We start from the raw sequence: 18,241 nt of genomic DNA on the forward strand, positions 1-18,241 counted from the left end.
GCAAGATTTTCAACCATACATTGTGACAAATAGTTAAGAGAATAAAGAATAATAATGTTTAGCAATTCCATAGCATTTTCTTTATGAGTAGCATACTGGGTTAGGCTGGAATGGGCTTAATTTTTTTCGTACCAGCCTGTATGGTGCTTTGTGATAACCCACAAGCATTTTAGTTATTGCTTAGCAGTGTTTGCACAGCATCAAGGCCATCTCTGTTTCTCACTCTGCCCTCCCCACAAGTGGGTTGGGTGTGGGCAAGAGGTTGGGAGGTGATGCAGCTGGGACAGCTGACCCTAATTGCCCAAAGGAATATTCCATGCCACATGATATCATGTTCAACAATAAAACTCCTTCCAAAGTAGCCATTGCTCCTTCTTATGCCATGAAGCATGAATGTTAAACTCATATTTTAAAAGTTACTAATTTTGGAAATTTTACTGGCTGTTATTGTTATATATCCACATTATCACTTTCTGTAAGTCTTACTCTCTCTCATCACATCCAATTTTCATGTTATTTTTCACAAAATTTCCAACACTTAAAGTTCCACTGTTTGTGACAGGTATAAAGGGTAAAAAAAATTCTCTTTTAACACAAATTGTGACATGGTATTCAACAGGTGACTTTCACATATGAAAAAAGTGCAAGTGCAGACTATGTTACCACAACAGGACTTATGTATCTAGCACCCTTTCACTGTCCAAATGCTTATTCCATCATTGTCCTTTAAGGTGGTGAGCTGCATTGAAACCAGATCCAATCCCTTTGCTACTGTAGAAAAATAGTTCATTACATTTTTGAAAAAGTAATGGTGGTTTTACATAAAATTCCTGTCAAGCTCTTTATCAAGTCTGTTCAGCCTAAGTAGCTTTGACTATTGCATAGCACAATGGGAATATTTTGCTTTTGAGGAATGAGCAAGAACTCCCTCTTTCCATTAAATATCTCACTGTTCTCATATGTCTGTTACATCGGCGTTCTTTCTATCCATGCCAAAAATGCTTTAAGTGTGATTTAACAATTTAAAATGTCTACAGCTTCCTGTTCTATTTTTGTGTGGGTTTGTTCCATAAAAAGATGCTAGAGTTCAATAAATTTATTACAAACATATTGTAGAAATATCATTAGCAGAAAGTGTTATACATTGGTAACAGTAAATTAACTTGAAAAACAGAAACTTGACTGAAATATTTAGTGACTCACTCAGTTCTATGGAAGGCTTCCTGGTTACAAGATGTCACACTTGTGTGCATAACTCCCTATCTTCATCCCAGTAGTACCTAAGTAAGATTTATCCTATTTTCTAGTATCAGGGAAAGACTTAATGAGAAACTTAATGCCAGAAAGTCGGTAATTATTGTCTGAACTTCAGCAGTGCCACATTTCAATATCCCTTTCCATACCTGGAAAGAGTTGACATTATTTTCAAATGAAAATTTGCAGCCATTGCACAAGGAGGTTGTATATTGTCCAGTCTTCTCTGAAGGCAATTGCTATAGCTGTAGGGCAAACACTCATCTTGTGAGTTGTTGTATTTCATAGTTCATGTAAAGCTGATTAAAACTGACAAGAATTCTGCTACCATTTTGTTACAACTATGTATAGGTGTGTAGCAAAAGATCCATATGCATCTAGGAATTCCCCTGTGTTCAGACCCTTCTTCTGTTATACGAATCCTACAGGACAGAGGGAGGGATAAGAGGGGAAAAACCCCACACTGATGCAGTGCTGAGACTGCATGAAGTAGGACTCTGAGGCACCTGCAGTTTACTCACTCCTAGTCTGCCAAGTTTTAATAGAGGTTTGCATTATTTGATATAAAAAGTGCACACATTACTTATAAATATGCATACATGTATATGTGTATATATAGCAGGTATAATATCTCAGTCTGCAATTGAAATATAGAGAGAAAACTATATGCTAGTGCAATCCTCCTTAGACTGTTTTTTCTTCTAGTACCAGAAGAGGATGAGTAAAAATCATTTTTGCCTCATATATTCTGGGCTTCAGTCCTAACGCTCCAAATGTTTTTACTGCTACTCTCTGCACAACCCTGTATCCTCCAAATTTGCCTATGAGGAGCCCACTGATGCTTTTACAGGTCAAATGGTAAGATCCGTGAAAGTGATGACCTCTCCTTTTCCTCTCAAGTGAAAAACATGTTCTCTCCCCTTAGGATTAAACATAAATATTTTCATGTCACAGTTGATGAATTGGGTGGTTGAATGCTCATATTTCACTGTCACGTATCATTTAGAATAGCAGTGCTAGATCTCCTTTCCTGCAGGCACCTACATTTCTATGCATAACTGCGCATGTCTGCATACGAGTTAAACACCTAAGCTGGTATTTTTGCCACTAGACATCTAGTCCACACAGTCAGAGTCTAGAGAATTTAGGATGACCAGTGCCAGAGCCCTGCAGGGCATGAGTAATACTGCCTTCTAGACTCCACTATCTCTATAGACTAGATCTCCATTAACTATAGGTGAAGATAGGCAGTTTACACGCACAGATACACCGCATTTTCACACTGAAATCTAGGTGCCTACAATGTGAACCTTGCACTCACCATAAGCACCCTATCAGAATAAAAGCATAATATCCAAAACCAGTCCTACAAACATTTGCAAGATTTGGAAAACTGAAGGTGAGATGACTAACACTATAACATGATGTAAGGGCTACAATTATGCTTGAAATGTGATTGTCTATTTCTCCAAGCCATTATAATCAGGTCAGGTATCACAGAGCTGTAGAGGTTATTTAAGCTGTCCATTATGGTCAGAAATTAAAATGGCTACTTAGAGCAGCAGCTAGCACTGCTACAGGTGCCTGGATAGAGTGAAGAATGTTCTATGAGTCTCCAGGCAAAATAGAGCTAAAACCAGAAAGAATATTCCTCCCAGAATTTTACAAGATCTCTGAAGCTGGTCATCACAGGTCTCAAAGGACAGCTTTAACAGAAAACCATGAATTCACTTCGCTTTCCACAGAAAGAGTATTTTTCCAACCAAAATGATCAACTTCAATATCTTCTCAAGGCTAGAGAGTCATCAAAAAGACAAATAAAAGCTCTTCAGTCTGCTTTCATTTTTATCTTCTTAGAGTTTTCAGAGCTCTAAGCATTGCATGCAAATCTTACAAATGAATTTTCCAAAAGCAACTTTATCACTGTATCTCAGTGAACTACATTTTCATGTCACTACTGAAGTATTTGACATAGTCTGTTAGAACTAACACCATAGCCTACTGCAAAACATCAAGATGGAAACACATCATATGACTTTTAGTATCACTCATTCAAACATTGTATTTGCAAATTGTAATAAATCTCTTTCTTGTAGTACTAAATATAACAGAATGTGACTAGTGATCATATCCACTGATTTTAAGTGCTTAGGAAATTTCCTGTTTTTAAAAGATGAATTTCAAAACTATTTCTGTTTGTGCAAACAGGAACTATGAAAACTGTGCAAGGGAATGGGACACCATGTATGTTACACAATTTTTCACATTCTAGAGAACAGATCCTGGGTGGACAACACAAGAAGAAATCCAACAGAGTTTATTTTAATTTGCTGCATTTGAAAATCTTCAGTTCATCCCATAATAATACTGCATCTCTAGTAGTTATTCAGACTGAGGGACAATACTGAGACCTGTAGCTATAAAAATTACGGAAGATGCAATTTTATTTTGATGGGAAGTTCTAGTCAAGTAAAATATGGATTAATAATGGACCAGATATTCCATACCAAGTTCCAAGACGTGAATTCTGACACTGCATCTTCAAAATTGTTTTTGCAAGGTATCATTATTTTCCACCCTTCAGACAGAGCAAGCTAGTTTGCATCTTATATGCACAAAGAATAGCCAAACAAGATTCTAGTGTGGAGCTGCCAACAAGTGGTAAATTATCAGCCTGGCTTCCTGAATGTTATTTTCTTCCTTTAGACAAGCCATATATATTACTTACTAGTGCAACTGCGTTTGTTATAAAAGAGGAAATATCAGATGAACAGAATAGAAGATGGTAATTATATAAAAAGTGATGTCCTCTTTTTATTTTGCTTCTAGCCCCATACCCACAGATTATCCTTACGAAGTTAATAGACGTTTTTTTTAAAGAGATATCTGAAATATCAGGAAAATTATGTTCTCAAAACAGAAAGCTAATAAAAGAGAATTAAATGATCTACAATCAAAATTATCTGTACAAGAAGCAAACTTCAGCATTGTTTTACAAAAGAGAAGTTTTTTAACCTGTATAACTTGATTCAAGGAAATAATAATAAACATTATCTACTATACCCTGAGAGAATAACATTGTGTTTAATGCCACTCAACACTCTACACATTAGGGACCATTTTTTCAAAACTTATGCAAAAAAATCAACCAAGGAAGATAAAGCTCCACTACTACAAAGTCTGATCAAATCTGCTGACCAAATGTTTTCTGGAACTCAAAGTAAATGATATTAACAGCCCATGAACAGATTGTTAGAGGATCAAGGTAGCCCCTGATCCTATAAAAAACTTCTAGTCTGGCAACATGGGAAGGTATTACCATTTAAATAAAATTCTAAAATAGAGGTGTGCTATATAGCTTTTCTTTTTTTTTTTTTCTGATTAAATGAAGTTATCTACAGTAGCTCTGGAGAATCAAATATTAACAAATAAGGAAAAGAAAATGGAAATTTTATCTAAGAATTGTTTTCTTAGCTGTAAGGCTCAACTGTCTTCACTGGTCCTTTGAGATTTTGCCACCAGCAGAGGGCAAAAAAAAAATGCATTTTTCCTCACTAAGATTTTCTAATAGCTTAACATAAAACATTGGCAACAATTACTTCCTATTTACATTGATTTATTTTACTTCAAACACCTTGTGTTTGTACCATTTAAATCATCACACAGTCCATTTTCCTTACTTAAGTAATTTTAAAATACACCATTTATTTTTATTGTCATTTTCTATTACAATTACTGTAGTATATTGCAGAAATAAAATATTTACCTCTAGATAAAAAAACCCACACTTTTTGCTTTGGAACTGTTTCTGATTTCACAACCCGTCAGCACTGCAAGGGCATACCACTCTTCCCTTCAGGACTTAGGAAAATTATTGTTACCTAGAATAGTTCATTTCTGGCAGGTTGCTGAAGAAAGACCTTTCTTTAATTTCTGCAGTTCAGAAATGGTTGTTTGGTGATAACAAAAGGTGAAGTGGATTTTGCCCAATAGCTATTGCTCATCAGCACAAGTGGTGCCTTTCTTTTGGGTACTATAACAGTCTTTGACCTTTGAAGTCTGTTTCCCTAATTTTGTTCCTGATACTCTTTACAACATTAAGAACACATGCTTAATATTTTTGTTTTGCATCAGAAAAAGATTTTTCCTCCTTTCTTGGTATTTAAATATAACAGCACTAAGCTGTTATATATAACATTTATGTTATATATATAAACCATCCTCTAACTGAGGACATATTTAAATCTTGAGAAATATCTTAATAATTCTCTATTTTTGTGAGTGTTTCGGCAGGTGAACATATATATTCAAAAGCATCTGTAAAAGATTTTTGTGCTCTTCATCAATTTTATTTATCTACTTGTTGCAATTACTGTAAATGAAATATTTAAAAATGCCACCTAAAAAAAGAGAGAAATAACAGTTGCAGCAGTAATGTGTGACCGTGATAACATACCTCAGAAATACTAACATAGTAGTCCTAAGAAATAGGAATGGGGAAAAAAATGGTCAAAAAAGAACATTAAAAAACACAGAACAGAAGGTTGTGGGTTCACTCTTATGGAAAATCACTAATTTTTGTGTAAAACAAAATAATCACTATCAGTTGTTAGATAAATAAAAAAGTTGTTCTGATGAAGAACAGAATTTGATGGTAAATCTCATTTTCTAAAAGTATCGACTACTTTGTTATACTCTGGCTTGAGAAGAAGTTCTGGGCTTTGAAAACTTCAGGTTTCTAAGTTCTTACAGACTTGCACATTAAATATCTCATCTGTAACTTCCCAATTATTAAAAGAAGGAAAACATTGTCTATACAATAATGGGAATTATCTGAAATTTATAAATCGTGGCAGAAAAGAGGAAAATTAATATAGAGATAAAACTTATTTTCAATGAAAATCAATACTATTTTTATTTTTAATTGTAGATGAGGATTTACAAATACTTTTTTAGGATGAAAAATGGATGCCAGCAGGGATCTAATATATCAGAAGTCATAAACGCTTCACAGGTTTACTTGATAATATTGTTACAAAGAAATATAGATCTTCACAGATTAATTCAGAAAGGAACATAATATTCAATCGTAAGATCTATGAAACTAACTTTTTTATATCTATGGGAGTACATTCTTTTAGTAATGATAAACTTCCTGATTAGATCCTAAAATGTAGTGAAAAAGAAAGATGGATATAGCAAGGGCTGAAGGGGAAAGGAAATCCCACAAAAGTCTTGCTCTGCTTCACAGAGGTGATAACAACTGCTGAACATTACCTGAGAGGCCTGACTGAGAGGGAAATGATCCTTATAGTAAATATTCCAAGATTTCAGAGACTGATATTCACATATTTGTTTTGGAAGCACTGAAGATCTTTTTTTTTAGTATTGCTTTGTACATACCTCATAGAAGTGAACATGTTTTCTCTATTTCCACTCTCACTAAGAATTCAGTGTAGAGAGAATTAAGTTGGGTGAGAGAGACTCCACAATCAGTGATGGCCAAACATACTAAAATTATTCTTTCCTTCTCTCTTTCTTTTACTCTCTCAGTACATACTGATCATTCCTTGGAAAAATAAGGATATAAAGAACTTCAAGACAGTCATGGGAAGAAATATTATTTCTACAAGGGCTTGAAGGAATCCTGACTAGTGCTATCTTCTTAGAAGAAATGGATCTCTTCAAATCAAACTTTGTGCTCAGATCATGAATTTGAATAGAAAAAAACCTTCCATTCCTAGACAATAAGTGACAGAGACTAGAATGAATAAGTAACTTTTGAGTAGTAGTAAGCTTTCAGTAATGGACAAAAAATGGAAGGATAATTTCTGAGTTTATCCCACATCATATTTAATCAGATTAACTCTAGACTCAAACAAATGAGCGCCACAAATTTAATGCTGCTGAGCCAAAGTGAATGACATTGTAAGTACCATCAACAAAATCCTCATTATTATTGTGATAGTTTTCACTCAGGCAAAAAATACACAAGTGATGCAATCTTTGAAACCTTATTTGTGAGAGACACTTTATGTAAGTTGTCTTCTGCAACTCAGCTACATAAATCATGTAAGTGCTTACAAGATCAATCTAAAAATTTCTTAACTAAAGTCTCATACTGATAACAAAAATTGTATACTAGCTGAAACCCTCCAAAAATTTTATTTTTATTCATGATTTCTATTTCTTTTTTGTTGTTGTTGTTCTTTTTTTAGAAATTTTATTTTATTACTATTTCATTTTAAGATTTTACTTGCAGAGCATTTAAGTCATACATCACTAGAGATCCAGAGGAAAGAAACGGGCTGTCATCCCAAATTCATATTGAAGAATATCTTCAAATGACCCATGTGTAAAGAACAACTGGGAAAATTTCCCCATAGCTGTATAGATACTGGTGTCTTGTTCAGTCATTTTTGTAGATCTTGCTGGAAGACTTGACTCATTTTAACACGTCAGGACTCAGGACTTCTGACTCACATTTTGTGTACATTTGCACAGGATAGGGATAAATCCTGAATTTTCAGTGTACCTGTGATGCAGGAGTCTATGAGTTGTCTTGAATGTTCTCTTGTGGAACTTGCAACATGTGTATATACACTTTTTAATTATTACAAATTGTTACCTAATTATTAGAGTGTTCACAAGAAAACAATCCAAGGAATTTTAAGACAAAGCACCTTAATTTCTAGATTTTTAGAATTCAGGAATGTATGAAACTGCTTGCATTATATCATAAAGGAACTTATCCTCAGCAAAAGTTTATTTGTAACGTTAACAGCTAAAGCGTTTTTCTTTTCTGTACCTTCTATGGAAGGAGAGCTGGCAATTTAATAAATAGAAAAAATTCACTTCATTTTTAAAGCATTAAAAGTCAAAAAGAGGGCTATCTACACACACGAAGTGAACAAATGACATTCCTAAAGATGGTCCTAAATGTCAGTGCAAGGTAGGATAGGATTAAAAAGATCTGACACTCCAGAAAATGAGGTAACATTAAGGTGGGCAGATGTCATATGGAATGCACAGCCAAATTTATCTATGCCAAAAGAAGTAGTTCAGCACTAGTAGAAAATGAATAATGAGGTAGAGGTAAGGACTACAAAGGTGATAAATTACCTATGTCAAAACAGTGTCAAAAGATCTTTTTCTTCATTTAAAAAAATGAAGTTCATATACTGTTGTAGCTGGGGATATGCGAATATACAAAAGAACATATACTGAACTTTAACACAACTCTTTTTTCTGGTTGTTTTGTTTTTATTTTGTTTTGTTTTGTTTTGTTTTGTTTTTACTAGTGACCCAAATTAAGAAAATGCTAGGCTGAACCCCAAAAATATTTTTTGTTTGTAAAAAATATGATAAAATAAGGGGTTAGGCACATAAAAACATGAGAGATGACACTTCTGTTGAAAATGTATTATTATAACGGAAAAAAAGAACAAAAAAACGCATACAAACAAAAACAAAACAAAAAAAGGAACCAAAACCCCACCAACAACAAACAGGCACATCAAACCAAGTTGCTATGTTCTAATTTTTAGATAATACAGGGGAGTGAGGGTTGGTAGTGGTGGCTCTGTTAAGATAGAAGTTTGGATATTTTATCCACAAGAAAATGTTGCTAACAGACAGTTAGGAACCCATGAAAGGAATACAGAAGAAACAGTCTATCCCTGTAGTTTTGGAAATTTCCTTAAATTCTTTGATTCACGTGATCACATAAGCAGCTCAGCTTTACCAAAAATTAAAAGATAAATTTGTAACGTAACATCAGATAAGAAAGCTTAAATGTAAAGAGTAAAAATCTATTCTAAACGCTTAAAAATAGAAATCTACAAATGAAAAATTTCCAAACAAATTTTCACTATTCCAGGGTCACAGATCTAAAACGCAGCATCATTGTAGCTGCTATCAAGGAAATTAACTCCAACCAAGCCAGACCCAGCACAATTTTTTAAAAATAATTGTGGTCTCGTAGTTTGTTAGCAAACATATAGAAAAAATGGTTAATTACATAATTTTAAGACTGTTACAAAGCTAACAGATGAATCTTTATACTTTGGTTCATTTGGAAAACCAATGAGTAATTAAGACAGCACTAAGATAATTTCTAATCACTGGCTACAACAAATTATGTGCCATAATTGCAGGGTTTAGTTTCTTCTTATAGTTGATTACATTTTTATACATTTCATTGTGTCATGTCTTTTCACATACTGATACATGCTGAATTTGAAAAGCAGATACATACTAGGAGACAGGTACAGAAGTTATTTATTTATAATAATGGTTGATTTGGCCACTTCAGAGAGACAAATCATACTACCCTAAAGGTAAATATTCTCGTTATGACTTCTGAAGACATGAAAGGGAAAAAACTTACAGTGTAAAAAACATATATAGTTTAAGAAAACTCCCCTTTGCTTCAGTAGAGTCAACTAGATTAACACCAGTTTCTGGCCATTTCCTGAGCTAATGGAGAAAGACAAGGAGAACATAAGGAATTTTACTTTTCTAATGCTATGGTTTTATAGTGGTACAAAGGCTGGCTGCTACCTCATGTTTTAGGCAACATCTGAAAGGAATTTTCATTTCTAAATGGCCACAGTGAAGTGGAAATGCTTTTGACTTTTTTTTTTTTTTTCCTGTTGACAGTTGACATTTTCAGTTAGAGAGCTTTGTCAGGTTTTACTCAAGTTATGTGAGAGGAAAAGATCTGGATCATGAGTTGAATAAATTGGTCAAGCAGCATTTGTATTGTATTGTCAGCTGACACGGGAAAAAAACACGAAGGATAACTGATTCCAGAAACAAGATTTCAAAACTGATTTCTTATATATATGTGTATGCGTGCATACGTACATATATATTGCATTAGAAACAATTATAGTTTTCAGTGCATTGTAAAAAATATTTTTATTTTAGTTAAATTTAAATGTGCAATTAAGTATTAATTCTATTTCATAACACTGAGCTGAAAATGAACTTTAAAATTCAAAATATTTTCTCTGTGAATTCCAAAATGATCTGGATTAAAAGACGTTATATACACCTCAGAACACCAGGTCTTTGCCAGATTTCAGTGACAGCAAATCTTAACTGTATTTGTGGAGTGCTGGCAGTTACTTCATAATTTCTTTAGGTGCTTTTCTGCAGACACAGTTGGGAATCATTACTGCCTAGTACATTTTAAAGCCTAAAAACACAGGTCATTTTGAGTTAGAGTATAAGAGTGGAGCTGAAGGAAGATACAGATGAAGCATCACTATATATACACTATATATATATATATATATATCACTATATATACAGCATGTTTTGTATGTATGTAAATGATTGGGAGTTTCCTAGTTTGAAGACATGTTGTGGTTACATTTATATACTCTTAGGTTTTTGGGTGGGGACATGTAAACAGAGGAGGAATGAAGTGAAGAATATAGGTCTGATACACTAAAGAGTACCTGCATATCTTCTAGAGAGGCACTTATTTCAACAGTACTTGCTGCTGCCAGTGGTGGTAGTTGAACAAAGTAAGGTTCACAGCATTTAAACTGTCTGAACTGAATCTATTAGTCTTTCATTCTTCATATTCCCTCTGGAAGAAACATGCTGTAAAATTCACTAGTTCAAGAAAAAAAAAAAAATCAGAAAAAGACTTTCTACTGTTTCCCCTCCGTCTTTCCCAGAAATTCCTATGAGATTATTTTTCAAAAGCAACATATTTAGGACAAGGGTCCTTCTTTTGGGAGGCAAATACACAAATACGAGTGACTACAAGGTTTCCATTTAGCACTACTCTCACAAAGACACAGTTTACAGAGTGGGACACTGCAGAGTGAACCTCTAATCCAGATGGACCTTCTTTGTGTGCTGATAGATTCCACAATCACCATCAGAAATTGCAGTTACTTTCTAGATCTTCTCTGCTTACCCTGGAACTACTGTGCTTCATTCTCCAATTCCTCAAGCTTTCAAGTTCTTTCCCCTCTAGCACTATATATGTTTATAGCTTGATGACTAAGAAGTGTTTCATACATTCCACTTCCTTAATGTGCCTTGTCAATTAAATTTGTAAAATATTAAATTACCCCTTACGTTTGAGATAGATAATATTGTTTACATGAAAAATTCAACCTCAAAATTAATTCTACCTTTTCTGTTGATGCTTTGTCTACAGTTGACTCATCATTTGACACTCCCATTGTTTGATTTGCAAACCACTGAACAGAAAGTTCTTTCTGATTATGTAGGAATTTGGAAGCAAAATAATATTTTCTGTTTGCTTATTTGCACAGAAATACTGAAAATGCTCTCACAGTCCTTCAGCTACTTCACACCTCTCTGTAGGGGCTTAAACTCTGGAATGAAGTGTGAATTTACTGAATCACCACTCCACATGGGTTTTATTTAAGAAGGTTCACAGGAATGCATTGGCAGCACATTTTAATTACCTCAAAGAAAATCTTAGATTTTGGACTGTTTCCTGCAAATGAATAAGTGTGATTTTAGAAAGACTGCTTCCCCTATTACCATGCACAACAGAGAAATAGAAAAGATTAAAAAACCTCAAACTGAGAATATTTTAACAGTATTCAGATCCTGAGCCATCTCACTAGCAAGTTGATTGCTCATTCTTCCACTTGTTAGGTCAGGTAACTATACGACATTTAAAGTTCTTGCTAAAAAATTAAAACATCCAAGAAGTTAGAGTTACTCCATTACAGTGAGTTCATTTAATATTGCTTTTGAAACATTTTACAGCAGTGTAATGATAGACCTTAATTTATTCCAATTATCTTTTGTTCACTTCAATTTACGAACAGTGGAGCTGAAATAATCTGCCCTTTTGCTCCTTAGGCTTCCAAGAATGTATTTTCATGAGTATTGTACAAGTCATCTTTTTGCAGCTATCACATATACTAATTGCAAACGTCTATTTTATGATAAAGAACGGTATTTAGCAGATAATTAAGGAGAAGATCATTGCTTGCTCTGAACTGCTTTTGCACAAAAAATAGTTCACTGAATAAAATTTTCTTCTCAGGAAATATATAAGGCCAAATGTTGAAAATATATATACACAGTTCCTAAAAGGTGCATCTACAAAATTAATAGGCTTTGTATACATTTGCCTGAGTAGCAACTGAAAAAACAACCTTGGGATTTGTAGCATTTATTACAGATGAATAGATCTTATACTTTCTACTTTTGTGGCCCTGGTGTCTGCTAACTTTTCAACACAACTGGAGGGAGAGGGAAATTTTGTTTTTCAAGTTGTGTGCACTGAAAACATGGGCATGACGGTGTGAATGACAACAATGCTTTACCTTCATTCATTCTCTTGGTATAATTCAACAGATATTGGCAGCAAGTGCACATGTCAGAGGTAAAACAAAGCCCGTGATGAAGGCAGGACAGGCTTTTTTCAAGATATGCAAGATGAACATATAATTTCTTCCCTTTGCATTCTTCTGACTTTGAACAGCAAGCCTGGGCAAACTTCTCTAAGTGTTCTTCCTTTGATAATTATTAGTGTTTTGTGTCACAGCTTCTTTTTCATTACTAAGAATTTCTGTGCATTGCACTACAACGAGCTGGCACAGAAAACTCATGAAAAGCCACAGAAAACTGACTTTCTCTGAGCTCTAAGCTTCCGTCTTACAAGTTTTGTGAGAAAAAGAAGGAATTTTATTTCAATCATGAAGGAATGCTTAAAGGCATGAGACCATCCCTCCCCTAGAGTCAGCAGGTGAACTAGTCTTGTCTCAAAAAGACATAGAAATTCTAGAATTACATCACATACATTTTTAGAGTTTTATCATGGGGTGCCAATCTGATCTTCCTGCAGCTGAGGGCCTCTATGTACAAATAGGGATTTGCTATCTGGAAACATCATTGGAGTGCTGTACAAATTATTAGGAGAGAATTAGTGGACTTTTACTAAAACTAATATATTAATATATTGTCTTTTAAAAATTTTTTTCCTAAGAGATATATTTCTAAATGGTTAGCAGTTACACCAACATTACAACTGAAATATTCCTTGGTTTCTAGTGGTGTTTAGCTGCACCAAACTACTTCTCCTTCATCTCAGCAGTGGAAGGAAGGAGTTTTTCTGGAACATAAAAGAGGAAGACACCTTACCACATCCCCAGAACTAGCTGATGGTACTGCACACCTGTCACATTTCTCACACAAAAACGACAAATCTTCTTTTCTTGTCCTCTTCTGTACACACATCAACTATTCACCAATTATAAAAGAGGGTTTAAAAATAACAGAATTAGTCTATTCTTTCTCCACTTATTCTGGCTCATGTCTACTTTGTTTGCTTATCTGCTGCTTTGAAGGTTCATCATGGTTGTACAGAGCATGAATGTTATCCTGGCTGGTCTTCAAACCAAAAAGTTATTTGCCCTGATTCCTGATGCCCTGTGTGTACAACCAAACATCGCCTCAGTAGGCAAAGTCTGGGAAAAGTTGTGTTTGGTTTTTGTTTTTTTTTTTTCTTGGCATCAGTTACTGTTTACCTCAGACTAAAATTTTATTACCTATTCAAATGTCTGATCTGGTGGAAGCTTGTCCTAAATTATCTGCTCACCAGATTTTTGCTATTTGCTTAATACAGTTAAATTAAAACCTTTCCTAACACACTGCTCACATAGTTCATTTTTACTTAAACAAAAAAAACCGAAGTACTTGAAGGACAGACATTTTATATAAAGCAAATTCTTTAATGACTAACTTCACATAATTGTGATTGAAATAATTGAAATTGAATTGAAATAATACATAAAAATTAAAAATACAGTATTTGTCTACCTAGTGTGTGTGGTTTTTTTTCTTTTCTAGAAAAGGCACTCAGAATTCAATAGCATTTCAGAAAACTAAAATAAGATTCTTTGCGTTTCAAGTAAGCTCATGAGCAGGTAAAAACAAATAATTGCTGCTGAACTCATTTTGTTTGATAAAATCCCAGAATCTACAGGTTTAGCATTGGAAAGATTACTGCAGGGATTTTGTCAGACTTCAGAAATTTTCTTTTGGCATGTGAATATAAAAACAAGAAAAAAAAGTCACAAGATAATTATACTAAGCCTCAATTGATGTATATGTTTATTTTATCTCTGCAGTCACTTGTCCAATTTTATTCTTTCACTGTTCAATTGGATTTCATATTCCTTTTTTATGTGTGTGCATTTTCTTTTATTCTTTAATTCTCTTTTTTCCTAAGTTGCACATAGGACAGGTGAAATGACTCATCGGCTGAAGATAGCTGTGACTCACCCTGCAAAGCAGAAAGCACCTACTTGACCTATTTAGCCAAAATATCAACTTAAAATTGTTTGAGTTAGGTATGTTCCTCACTAGCTTTGGACTGCACCTATTTTTCTCTTCCCAATCCTGGATCCCCTCCTTGTACAATGTTTATCCTTATTCATCTTTTTCTTTTCTTATTTACACGTAAATTAATGTATCCAAATGTCAATTCTGTTGGGGTAGAACCTCTAGTACTTGATAGTTTATGAAACAGTAACTTTTGCTCTCTCAAGGCAAATTTGTTCCAAACATTGTGGAATTATTTAATGCTTTTCTAAGGCTGAGCATTGGGACTGCACATTACTTCAGGGACACAATGTGCATTTATCTACTCGATTCAAGAAATGTGGCAGTAATGGTACTTAGAGTCAATTTACTATTCAGCTATATTAATTTACACATTCCTTTTTAAATTGCATATGGCTGATTGCTAATTTACTTGTTAGTTAAGAGCTTTGTAGAAATTTTTAAAAAATTATCTTTCATCAACAATTTCTTTTAGAGAAGCCAAATGTTTTTTGATAAAGAAGACCAGATACATAACAGGCACATAGAGAGTAAATTCTAGAATAAATTGTAAAATCATCCTAAATTGCATGTTTTCAGGTTTAAAAGACTAACACTCACTACAATCAGAAATTATCTCTTTTTTTTAACAGAGATGCATATTTATAAATGTGACTTGAGATTTTAGCTAAAAGTGAATTATGATGTTTCATAATTGTAGGACATTTAAGATCATCATAATGAAAGCATTTCTATGGAAACTTGAATTTAGAAAAGGAGAATAAACAACTGAGTTAATTATTTGCAGAGGTGTTTTGAACTTTTGAGCTGAAATAGGTCTGTGTCACCTTGCAAAGAACCTAACAGTCTTACACATAAGAAACGCTAATACATAGTAATGCAATACTCAGACGCACAAGTCCTAAACTGCAGAGTCTTTCAGTCCCTACAGGTACAAATGTTACAGAAAATACGAAAAGAAAATGAAGAAAATGATATTTCACATTTCTACTAATGTATTTTGAGGAAGAAAGAGATTTTAATTTAAGAGGCCTTGGGGAAATCTTGTAAAGATTTCTGCTTTACTCCTCTTTTAAGAGTTGCCCTCTTTTTCTCACACTCTCTTTCTATGTGCCACATCCTTTAAAATCCAATCGGTCACTTTGTCCCATTCTTCCATACTTAGAGTATTTCTATCACAGCCATAATTTGCCTGTTCTTTGAACACACGCAAAGACAATCCTATGTTCACTGAGAGAAAAAACTAAGGTCCCAAGAATTTACAGTGTTTCCTGGCATGGATTACAATATGAACCCTTTTAACACCATATATTCAGCACCCATGAAACATGACCAATTTTATTCACGTGTCTAAACGGAGTTCATGTCATATAGTCTGTCAGGGTTTGTTTTAAAAGCAGAGAGCCTGGTGAAAAAAATGGTAGAAAGAACTGAATAAGAAGGAGAAGCTAGTTCATAAAGAGTTATGTCATATCGCAATTCCTGTTAAAACTCCAAAAGTGCTTTTTTCTGGTCTGTTAATCAAGAGAATAACTCCAATAAAAAATACATCTAATACAACATGGCAAATACTATATATAGCAACTGCTATTATTTACAAATTAAGATTTATGATACTAAGTTAGGAATTATCTTAATATTACAGTTATAAATTCCTCAAGAAAACCCCAGATGATATTACATCTCAATTTTAGCATGTAGAGCAGTGGAACTTTTGAACATTTGGTGAGATGAGGAAGAAAAACTCTAATAATAAAAAATTCCGATATCTACCTTGTTTTCAATAAAACTCAAACTCACATTTAGTTTGCTTATGAAGAAGTGTGTTCCAAAGCAATACTGAAGAAGGTTGTATGGTCTCAGATTTTCAAGGTTTTTAAATTATATTTTCTTTGGAGACAATGTAATAATTCAATTGGAGTTAATTTTAATTCAGCTAAAACTTACCTAATATGGGTAATGATGAGGGTTGTAGTTGGAATGAAGAAGTCATCCACTCTGTCAAATTGCTTTCCCACTGGCTGAGTATGGATTGTGTGATGAGAAACACTCCCACTGGCTTGTGTTATCACCTACATAAAATAACACCATTATACACTCAAAAAAATACTGTTTCAAAATTTATTCTCTACCCAAATAATACAGTACTGCCTCTGTATTCCATCTCTTGTATTATCCTTCAGTTACCAAGAAAAAGAACACAAATGACAGTGAATAAAGCTGATCAGCATTACAGATTTCAGACAATTGTCACAAACCTGACCTCTTAATCTTCATATTTACTTCCCCACCCTGCCTTTTCCCCCACCATTGTCTATATTTGTTCATTTACCTTACTAAAGCTTCTAGCAGCTCTCAGTGCAAATCAAGTTTTTTGTTTATTTTTTTGTTGTTGTTTTTAAGTTTTGGGGTTGTTTGTTTGTTTGTTTACACAAATCATAGAATGAGGTTAAATTTCTCAAGCACTTCAGCCAGAGTGAAAAGTTAAGATTTTATCAGCTGATCCACAGGAAGCTATAGTTACGTTTATTCCCAGTTCTTGTCAGTCATGAGATAATTTAACAAAGCACAGACACATTTCAGAATAGCAAACTGATTTGAGTTTACACATTCCTTAAGTTGTTACACACCAATTTTCCTCAAATCCCCAAATCCTGGACCTTCTCTGAAGTACATGTTTATGGGTGAATAAAAGAAAATTCCATGTAGCAGGTACTATGATATTCACATCTGTGCACTTTAGAGTGGATTGAAAAAAAGAAAATAAACGATTATCTATACTATAAGAAAAAATGAGAATGAAGATGATCAGTTGATTTAAAAGGTGATAAGACTGACTCAATTATCAGTCATTTTCTGGGGAGGAGTGACAGCTAAACTCCCACAAATCATCTTGCATACTCATAGTTACTAACAGTCTGTAGGTGCTAAAAAAGTCTTTTCAAATGTTACTAATTTTTCTGCTTCAGCCCTGTGTTTGAGCTTCTCTTATTTTTTACCTTATACATACTTAAAAAAAAATAAATATATATATATAAGGATTTCATTAATTTCTAAAGAAAAGGAAAATAACTTGAAATAAAAAGTAATTTTGAAATCATGACATAAAGACGATCACCATATTCGCAAGGGATTTCTTTAAGTAAGGAACAGAAAGTAGTGAAAAAGTAGGAATGCAAGTACAGCTTCTTGAAATGTTTCTTCAGTGACTGTCCCTAGGCTTGCCACTTCCATAGGCATGGGAAAAGTAAAGATTTTTAATATTTTACATCTGACCAATGCAATACATAAAGATGTAGCTTGTTACCTGAAGAACGTCAATATGATTTTAGTGAAACAGAAATATGCAAAAAATCCAGTTGGTCCTCTAATTAGGGACAAAAACATCATAAACAACAACAGTTTGCTCTAAAGAGACTGGCCGTTACAAAACAGGATGCTGCTTTCAGCTGTATTTCTTATCCTTCTACCAATTCAGAATTGTCACTGCTGCGAAAGGGTGTCAAAAATAATCTCTTAACTTTTTGTAGTCAAGTCAGCTGTCCGAATTGTTTTCTGGTTACCTGAAACCACTTTACTGCCCTTTCTGGGGTCATGATAATTGTGCTTTCCAGAAAATAGACAAAACATTGCC

At 33.8% G+C, this 18,241-nt stretch overlaps 1 protein-coding gene across 1 annotated transcript in view; it reads right to left on the reverse strand.

The window, feature by feature from the left end:
* FSTL5 (follistatin like 5) overlaps positions 1 to 18,241 on the reverse strand; it is a gene marked incomplete at both ends in the record, with an annotated part of 271,920 nt that overhangs the window by 8,558 nt on the left and 245,121 nt on the right. Inside the window, one exon of the mRNA XM_080343428.1 lies at positions 16,555 to 16,679. Coding sequence (XP_080199554.1) covers positions 16,555 to 16,679 — 125 coding nt within the window. The remainder of the gene's footprint in view (positions 1 to 16,554; positions 16,680 to 18,241) is intronic.

The sequence above is a fragment of the Nesoenas mayeri genome, assembly GCF_963082525.1.
Source record: "Nesoenas mayeri genome assembly, chromosome: 4".
NCBI lineage: Eukaryota > Metazoa > Chordata > Aves > Columbiformes > Columbidae > Nesoenas > Nesoenas mayeri.